Source organism: Octopus bimaculoides, chromosome 6 (genome assembly GCF_046866305.1).
Source record: "Octopus bimaculoides isolate indiv1 chromosome 6, ASM4686630v1, whole genome shotgun sequence".
NCBI lineage: Eukaryota > Metazoa > Mollusca > Cephalopoda > Octopoda > Octopodidae > Octopus > Octopus bimaculoides.
In genome coordinates, this window is record NC_142933.1 from 109,633,350 (window position 1) to 109,643,599 (window position 10,250).

Here is a 10,250-nt window from a genome sequence, read left to right on the forward strand (position 1 = left end):
GTAAAAGCACCTACTACACTCTCGGAGTGGTTGGCATTAGGAAGGGCATCCAGCTGTAGAAACCTTGCCAGATCAGATTGGAGCCTGGTGCGGCCTCCTCTGTCAAACATGCCAGAATGGAAAACGGACGTTAAACAATGATGACGATGACGACGACGATGATTCTGTCTGTCAAATCTATGCCCAAGGCTATCAAAGGTATCGTGAAGTGTGACTGAACTTGAAATTGCACGAACTTCTTGACTGCCCAGCTACGACCATTATCATTTTAACTAATGACTTCCCCTTTTTCTCTCTTTTTGGTAGCTAAATCTATTTGCAAAGTAATGGGTAAAAAATGCCTCAAGACAAAGCGAGTTGGACAAGCCCTCAGTTGGTTCCTCAAGTCAAAGGTGAGTGAGATTTCTCTTTGTCTGGTGTCAGCTTCTATTTCAGACCTGTTTTAGTAGTTTAATAAAGTCTGTGGCCTAGACAATGTCTGAAGTGCCATTTATAGTTGTTTGCCAAGGACAAGGGATCCTGTCTGCTTCATTTGGCAATTCAAGGGAAGAACATTGCATTGCTATCTCTTCTCCTGCTGACTTCACCTGGATTTGCAGGAAGACGGGAATTTAACCCTGCAAACTAATGAATCTAGTATTTGGTGAACTTGACCATGTTAAGAGATAAATAAGTATCTTAGCTCTACATACCATTCAAGAATTATGGTTTTTCTGATGTTATATTTATTCCTGAATGATGTGTAAAGAAATTTTGATTTATTAAGTCTCTTAATGAATTCTTTATACTGAAATATATATTGAAGAAGATAAATATGTTCATTTGAATATATACGTTTTTGCGTCGTAACTCCTTTATTATTATTTATATATATATATATATATATATATGTATGTATGTATGTATGTATGTATGTATGTATATATATATGTATATATGTGTGTGTGTATGGTGGTGTTATGTTGGTTTAAGATGTTTATGTTTCTTTTACAGGATAGCTCATACGCTGCTTTACTCTCAGAAAAGTAAGTGCTTGAAAATTTCAATTATGCAAAAGCATACACACACACACACACACACACAGAGCTTGCTTTCTTTCTATCTGTGTGTGTATGTATGTATATACATAGATGTATATGTGCATACTTTATATGTGGGTTACCAGTGCTACCAATGGTTTCATGTAAAGAGACGGTCACAATTGGAGCCTTGTCAATCAGCAAATGAAGAATATTTATCCACCAATATGGTGTTGAGCACTCATTCCCACTGTTCGATATTCACATATACACACACACACACACACACACACACACACACACACACACACACACACACACATATATATTCTTTTATTTGTTTCAGTCATTTGACTGTGGCCATACTGGAGCACTACCTTTAGTCAAACAAATCGATCCTAGGACTTATTCTTTTTAAGCCTAGTACTTATCCTATCAGTCTCTTTTGCTGAGCTACTAAGTTACGGGGACATAAATACATAAACATCAGTTGTCAAGCGATGATGCGGGGACAAACACAGACACACAAACATATACATATACATACATATACATTCTGAGTTCAAATTCAACCAAGGTCAACTTTGCCTTTCATCCTCTCAGGATTGATAAAATAAATACCAGTTGTAATCGACTACCCCCCTCCCTCCTTTCCCCTGAAATTGCTAGCCTTGTGCTTGAAATTTGAAACCAACATTTCTGAATACAGTAACAGGGACATCAAAAATGGTTTTATGCCGCTAACATAATTGTGGCCTGTTCACATAGAAGCTGCCATTCTAATAAAAGGTGAATATTTTAGACGGAATCTTTTATCTTTTAATAGAATCCTCGCAGAATATTGTGAAACTGGACAATTCTCCCATCTGGATCTTCTGGAAAACCTCGGTACATCGATGTTTTTGAGCAGTAAATTAACTTTTCTAGGTAAGTTTTTACTTGGTATTCTACAGTAATAATGGGAAAGCGACAGCTTAAAGCAAAAACCAAGATTCAGATCTACCAGACATGTGTCTTTGCAATTCTTCAGCATCATCATCATCATCATTTAATGTCCTTTTTCCATGCTGGTATAATGGTGATTGGGTACCACTTTTGTAATGTGGTGATTTACCTATTTTATCACTTTTATAAGGAGCATGAACTACTCTGAAAGAGTTCTCCATCGATGAAACAAAATGGGAACAGTCAGTAAGGGACCGCAGCAGGTGGAGATCAACTGTGTCCAGAGGAGCCAAAGCTTATGAAGGTTCTTGCATTCAACATTCTGAGGACGCAAAACAAAGATGGAAGTATACATCTGTGGCAGACACTTCTGCCGCCTTAACATTGCTTTACTGTTGGTATTGTCAAAACCCATGTCAAGCACATGTGGGACTTATTGTCCATGAAATGTGCTGTTTGGGATGAAGGTAAGTAAAGAAGTCAGATGTGGGGAATGAAGAAGTCACTGTCTCTGAAATACTCTTGACCATTGATGAAAAGGCCAAAGAAGATCACTCATCATCATTTAATGTCCGCTTTCCATGCTGGCATGAGTTGGATTGTAATAAATAAATAAATGCTGGATGTTTCCGGGGTTTTGAGCTTACCCTTGTAATATGAGGCTTAGATCAGGTTTCAGAGTGTGAAGTAGGAGAGACAAAACTTCCTCAAGAGAAATCGTTTTATAAATAACATTCCACATTAACCTAAGGTAATGGCCACAAGTTTGGCTGGGTGGTTAAGAAGTTAACCTTGCAACTACAAGGTTTCATGTTCAATCCCTCTATATGGTACCTTGTGTATGTGTACTCTACCATACATTTTGGTTGGTGAATGCTTTGAGGGTGAAATTTGGTAGGAAGACATAAATACTGAAGCCTGTCGGATATTTATATATTGGTGTAGCTATAGGTGCAGACATAGCCATGTGGTTAAGAAGCTGGCATCACAATGATGTAGTCTTGGGTTCAGTCTCCTTGCATGGCACATTGGTCAAATATGTCTTCTATTAATCCCTGTTGCCAAAGCTTTGTGAATGGATTTGATAGGAACTGAAAAAAAGCCTATTGCTTATTGATGTGTGTGTGTGTGTTTTTGTCTACACATCACAAGCATTCTCATCATACAAGCGAGATTGTTTGTCTCCAGTCTTCTGTGAAAAACATGTCCAGCTATGGGAAATATTAGCTTGCTTAGGAAAAACTGAAGGTTGGGAACAGGAAAGACATTTGGCCATTGAACAGTTGGCTCAACAAATTCTGTCTACCTCATGCAAGCAGAGAAAAGCTGACACTAAAACGATGATGATGTCCATGCTGGATTGCTTGATAAGATAACCCAGGTTGTCGGAAGGATTCCCTGCTTGAGTCAACAGGTTTATGTTTATAGGGAAAAAGGGAAAACAGATGGGGACGACACACAAACTGGCTTTTGCCTTTGTTTTTTACTTTTGTTGTCAACATAGAAATTTTTTTAATGAAATATAGGGAGTTGGAGCTGGGTTTTTTTAAGGGGTATGTTGAAGTTCTCACTTAGACAATGCAGTATAGATTATTGAAGGACTACCTGCCTTAGATTAATGAAGGAGATATATTTGACTAATTAACTGGGGAAAATCCATAGGACACTACAAGAACTATTGGCTACTTAATTGAAGAGTATAGAAAATGGAAGGACAGTCTGGAGATGTTTCTGTCTTCAAGTGCCAGGCAGAAAGATTAACCCTTCCATTCCTCCACTTCCCAAAAAAGCAAAACAAATTAGAAAAGTTAAAGGGATGTGACAGAAATTGATTATAAAATGTGATGTCAAAGCATAAATTAGCATTTACCATATTTGATGGCATATTAGATGCATTCCAATTTTAACAGCGCATATTCAAGAAATACAGATTGTAGTGCATTAAAACCTGTAATATAGACCCAAATTTAGGTGGTGAGCTGGCAGACTCGTTAGCACACCAGACAAAATGCTTTGTGGTATTTTATCCATCGGAATCCGAGTTCAAATTCCACTGTGACTGACTTTACCTTTCATCCCTATTGGGGGTGATAAAATAAGTACCAGTTAAGTACTGGGGTCAATGTAATCGACTTAGCCACCTCCCCTGAAATTGCTGGACTTGTGCCAAAAATTTGAAACCAGCAAAGGCCCAACTTCACATTTAGGACTCCGGGTGATTTTTTTTTTTTTTACAGACATCTTTTAGAAAAAAGGATGTTTCAAATGCCAAAGTTTGAACCTCTTGGAACCAAAATGAGAAGTTCCTTTAGCTGAAATGATGGTGTTGGCCCATCTACTGAAATATTCAATTGTTTGTACTTTCCACTGGCATTGTTCTTTGGTTAGGAGGGCCCAAAAAATTAACCCTTGCATGAACTACTCCAGCTACATATAAATAGGTTATTTACCAGTTTGATCATTATCACTGTGAGACTAGCATTTCATTATCGTAACATAATGAGCAACAGCTCAGACAGAAGTATTATTGAATAGTCTGTTTATATTGCATGTTGATTATTGTGTCTTATTTCAACATCAGGTCAGTACCGTGAATTCCATAAACTCTATGAGGAAGGAGAAATCCAGGAAGCTGCTAATCTCTTGGTGTCTTTGATCGGTGCAAGGCTGGCTCCAAAGGTGTAAGTGATGTTAAAAGTTATGTATTGTCTGTCTACATATTGTTGCTATTATGCAAAAGTGTGGACAATATATATATAGGCGCAGGAGTGGCTGTGTGGTAAGTAGCTTGCTTACCAACCACATGGTTCTGGGTTCATTCCCACTGCGTGGCACCTTGGGCAAGTGTCTTCTGCTATAGCCTCGAGCTGACCAAAGCCTTGTGAGTGGATTTGGTAGATGGAAACTGAAAGAAGCCCGTCGTATATATGTATGTATATATATATATATATATGTGTTTGTCCCCACCAACATTGCTTGACAACCGATGCTGGTGCCTTTACGTCCCTGTAACTTAGCAGTTTGGCAAAAAAGACCGATAGAATAAGTACTAGGCTTACAAAGAATAAGTCCTGGGGTCGATTTGCTCGACTAAAGGCGGTGCTCCAGCATGGCCACAGTCAAATGACTGAAACAAGTAAAAGAGAGTATATATATATATATATATATATATATATCGTTGCTATTATGTAAAAGTGTTGTAAGTCCAAAATGTTGCTTTTTCAGAAAACGGAAAAATAGTTTCATCATTCCATTTCTTTTTACATTAGCAACAGTTTCAGCTTAACGATAATACTCTGTTGAGTGCATAAAGTCGCAACTCCATGCATGGATGATATTTTCAGTCAGAAATATTTTTGAAAAACTGTCGTATGTGGGACTTACGACACTTTTGAAAAATGCTAAACTGTTGTACTACACTTTGACAATTTTTATGTGTTGGCGTCTGAGGCAGCTGGTGATACGATAGTTTGACCAAAAGAACTGGCTATTGCAAACAAAATTAAATATTGAAAAAAAACGCAAATGACCAAATTTGGACATAAGATAGTTTAACATAATATATGTGTGTGTGTGCTATTGGCCTAGGGCTATAGTAAAAGATGCTTGCCCAAAGTGCCACACATTCAGACTGAAATCATGTGGTTGAGAATCCAACTTAACCACACGGTCATGCCTGTGGTTATCAAAGTTGTATGCTTGGGAGACGTGAAGGCGCATGGCTCAGTGGTGAGAGCGTCGAGCTTACGATCGTGAGGTTGTGAGTTCGATTCCTGGACTGGGATGCATGTGTTCTTAAGCAAGACACTTTATTTCATGTTGCCTCAGTTCACTAACGTCACTGGTGCCAAGCTGTATCGGCCCCTTTGCCTTTCCCTTGACTAACATCGGTGGCGTGGAGAGGGGAGGCTGGTATGTATGGGCAATTGTTGGTCTTCCATAAACAACCTTGCTTGAACTTGTGCTTCGGAGGGTAACTTTGTAGGTGCAATCCTATGGTCATTTGTGACCGAAGGGGGTCCCCGTTGCTTGGGAGATATTGACTGCCCCTTTTTCCAGTATGTGACTGGACCCTACCTCCCCTAATTGTAATACTCAGTAGGTTGTATTGTTGTTTTGTGTGTCATTTGAAGGAGACATTTTGTGTAAAAAGTGAAATATTTTACTTCTATTTTTCAGTTTCTGGATCACTCTCCTCTGTGATGCTTTACCACTCTTAGAGTCTCAAGAAGTAAGAAGGATTCCTTAATACTGTTGTTGTTGTTGTCATCATCGTCTTCATCATCATCGTTTAATGTCCTCTTTCCATGCTGGCATGGGTTGGATGGTTTGACTGGAAACTGGTAAGCAGGTGGGGGTGGCTGTACCTGGTTCCAATCTGATTTGATAAGTTTGATAAGGTTTCTATGACTGGATGCCCTTCCTAACGCCAACCACTCCAAGAGTATAGTGGGTGCCTTTTACGTGCCACCGGCATGGGTGCCATTGACCTGACACTGGCATCGGCCATGACTATGGTCACCTGTCACTGTCTCTGTGAGGCCCAATGCTCAAACGGTGCTTTTTACGTGCCACCAGCACAGTTGCCAGTCAGACGGCATCAGTATCAGCCACAACTCCAATTTCACTCGGTTCAACAGATCTTCACAAGCACAACATATTGTCCAATGATTGAAGGGTGCTTTCAACGGACCAGTTACAAGACACATACTTAAACTGTTGTTTAATGGTTATCTCCTTGAAATCACACGCATCTCTCTCTATGAAATATTGTGTTAATGTTATCTTTTACTTGTTTCAGCCATTAGACTGCGGCCATGCTGGGGCACCACCTCCAAGAATTTTTAGTTGACCGAATGAATCGACATGAATACTGTCTTGCTGAACTGCTAAGTTAGAGGACATAAACATACCAACACCATTTGTCAAGTGGTAGTGTGAGACAAAAAAAAAGACACAAAGACACAGACAGATATATATATATATATATATATATATATATATATATATATATATATCAGCTACTGAGGTCAATTTGTTTGGCTAAAGCAGTGCCTTAGCATGGCTGTAGTCTAATGACAGAAACAAGTGTGTGTATGTACATATTTATATATAAAAGTGACTATATTGACAATGTATGTTGTTCATATTGTTTCTAGATGCTTATCAACAGTCAGCAAACCTATGAACTGATGCATTGTGTTGAGGAATTAACGAAAGAAATCAGTCTTATTGGAGACGACAATCAAAAGGTATGCCAAAGGACTTATGTTTCTATATTGTGCGTGTATATGTGTGTGTATCATGTCTAGTCTAAGCTAGTCTCCCCTACTGCTGTTATGTAACGCTAATTAATCTTTTCTGCTCTAGGCACAAGGCCCAAAATTTTTGGGGAGAGGGCCAGTCTATTAGATCAACCCCAGTACACAACTGGTACTTAATTTATCGACCCTGAAAGGATGAAAAGCAAAGTCGACGACCTTGGCAGAATTTGAACTCAGAACGTAAAGACAGATGAAGTACCGCTAAGCATTTCGCTTGGCGTGCTAACGTTTCGGCCAACTCACTGCCTTAATGTATAGCTAATTAATAATGAAATAATGACGAACTTATTGTATATAGTGCTCAGGTGTACTAAAAGTCATCAGGGAAAGTAGCCAAGAGGGGATGCGCAGTACATAAAACAGTGCACAGGGAATGAATCGTTTTAAAAAAGGTGGTGGGGGCATCAGATGTACTGTTGGCAAATTTCAGGAAGCATAGAAGTTTTGAAGGATGTAGAGTCCCAACGACATCAGTTAACGTCCATGTTCCATACTGGTATGGGTAGGATGCTTTGACTGGATCCGATGCAATCCAAGAATTGCATTGAGCTCCAGTGATTTTTGTGTATTGACATAATTGTATTCACCCTTACACACACATGCGCATGCACACATATTAGTAATTGCTTTTTTTTTCTCTCATTTTGTAGAAAATGCTGGAAGTTGAGAAGACCAAACTTTACAACATCCGTTTTGCTCTCATTCGGAATTTAGACCGATCCATTATTCTTGAGGGTAGTGTTAAACTATCCTAACTGTAAAACAAAACATTTGGAAAATTCTTATTCAAAGCCATTACATTGTAAATTATCGTCAAACTGTTTATCCATTTAATCATGTTGCAAAATAAAGCTTTATATTATAATATTGACTGTTTTCATGGTTATTTGCTGAAAAAATATTTATAGATTATTCATCATCATCAGTTTTAATGCTCACTTTCCCATGCTTGCAAGGGTCAAAGTTAAATGAGGCAGATTTTCTGCAGTCAGATGCCCCTCCCTTGTTATTAACCTTTACCTGTTTCCAAATACAGTAATATTTCCCCCTTGACCAGACATTTTCCATAGAATATTGCAAATGAATGATCTTGTTAGATTTGTTTCCAATATTCTGTGAAAACATGTTTGGCCAGGGGAAAATATTATTTAAAACCTGTTTCTACTGTTTTAATTATCTAAATTTTTAGGTGAGTTATAAAAATGCTAAATAACAAAATAGCTATCTGTGTACCATACCTAATATATGTACATATTGAAAGGCATGATGTAACTTTGTCAAAGAGAAAATCTCTTCATAGACTTGTGTTACAAAAACAATATATATATATATAGGTGGTGCAGGTGTGGCTGTGTGGTAAGAAGTTTGCTTCCTAGCCACATGGTTCCAGGTCAGTGCCACTTTGGGCAAAATGTTTACTATAGCCTGAAGGCTGACCAAATCTTTGTGAGTGGATTTGGTTGACAGAAACTGAAAAAAACCTGTTATGTGTGTATATATATATATATATATATATATATAATAATAATATTAGGGACAAAATCCAAAATTACAGGTAAAAACTCAATTAAAATCAATTTATAAAAAATTAAAATTAAATTGAGCTTTATAGATAAAATATATATAAAATATATAGTTTTAGGGAAAATAACCAAGTTTCAAGAACTCATCGATGAAAATCCACTATCACATATAGAAAAATTAATATATATAATATAAAGTAAAGTAAATATCATATGATATTTACTTTATATTATACTCATTTATTGTGCTTTTAATTATTAATTTTTCTATATGTGATAGTGGATTTTCATCGATGAGTTCTTGAAACTTGGTTATTTTCCCTAAAACTATATATATATATATATATGAATATATTGCTCCCACCCCTATCATGATAATTGGTGTTGGTGTGTTTATGTCACTGTAACTAAGTGGTTTAGCAAGAGAGACTGATAGAATAAGTACCAGGCTTTAAAAAAAATGTACTCGGGTCAATATATTTGACTAAAAATTCTTCAAACGAGTGTCTCAGCAAGATGACAGTGTAATGCCTGAAACAAGTAAAGGATATATTAAAGTGAGGTGAATATTGTTGCAAGTGACTCGTGAGAATATCAGACACTTTTCAAATGCACACACCAAGTTTACTACGGCTCTGCAAGCTTTCTGCAAAAGGGGACAGATTTTGTCTAGGTATGTGGTAACTGGGTATACATCATGGACATGGCTCATAAAGGCTGAAACATGTCTATCGTTCTCAGGAGTCAATGCTGTGATATTTGTCTTGCTCTCATATATATTGTGCTTTTAACACAGCATGTTGTTTAAAAGATTTTCTTTCAGACAAAATCCATAGCATCATGCCTTTCAAATGGTTTATATATATATTAGATATGATACACAAATAACTATTTTAATTTAATGCTGTTTCATATGACAATGTTTAACATGAAAGTCCTGTATAAGCCATCATTAAAACTTATTTTCTGTAACACAATTCTTCACATGTTCATCAATTTTTTTATTATTTCTAGTTTCTCACCTACATCTTACACAATTCTATTGACCTGCTACATCATCATCATCATCATCATTTAACATCCATTTCCCTGCTGGCATGGGTTGGAAGGTTTGAGAGGTGCTGGTGAGCCGGAGAGCTTCAACTGGCTCCAGTCTGTTTTGACATAGTTTCTATGGCTGGATGGCATTCCTAATGCCAGTGTCTCTACACATTGTAATGAGTGCCTTTTATGTAGTATCACCATCATCATCATTATCATCATTTAATGTCTGCCTTCCATGCTGGCATGGGTGGGACGGTTTGACAGGAGCTGGCCAGGCAGAAGCTTGCACCAGACTTCTGTGATTTTTTTTTGGCAGGATTTTTACAGCCAGATGCCCTCCCTAACGCCAACCACTCAGCAGAGTGGACTCAATGCTTTTTACGTGGCACAAGCAC

At 37.6% G+C, this 10,250-nt stretch overlaps 1 protein-coding gene across 2 annotated transcripts in view; it reads left to right on the forward strand.

Annotated features, from left to right (window-relative positions):
- Positions 1 to 8,155, forward strand: part of LOC106870438 (nuclear pore complex protein Nup85) — a 40,983-nt gene extending 32,828 nt beyond the window's left edge. For both annotated transcript variants that reach the window (XM_089354409.1, XM_089354410.1), the window contains exons 16-22: positions 307 to 392; positions 994 to 1,025; positions 1,846 to 1,946; positions 4,546 to 4,645; positions 6,144 to 6,195; positions 7,124 to 7,216; positions 7,939 to 8,155. In XM_089354409.1, coding sequence (XP_089210535.1) covers positions 307 to 392; positions 994 to 1,025; positions 1,846 to 1,946; positions 4,546 to 4,645; positions 6,144 to 6,195; positions 7,124 to 7,216; positions 7,939 to 8,043 — 569 coding nt within the window. In that variant the 3' untranslated portion in view covers positions 8,044 to 8,155. The remainder of the gene's footprint in view (positions 1 to 306; positions 393 to 993; positions 1,026 to 1,845; positions 1,947 to 4,545; positions 4,646 to 6,143; positions 6,196 to 7,123; positions 7,217 to 7,938) is intronic.
- The last annotated feature ends 2,095 nt before the right edge of the window (positions 8,156 to 10,250 follow it).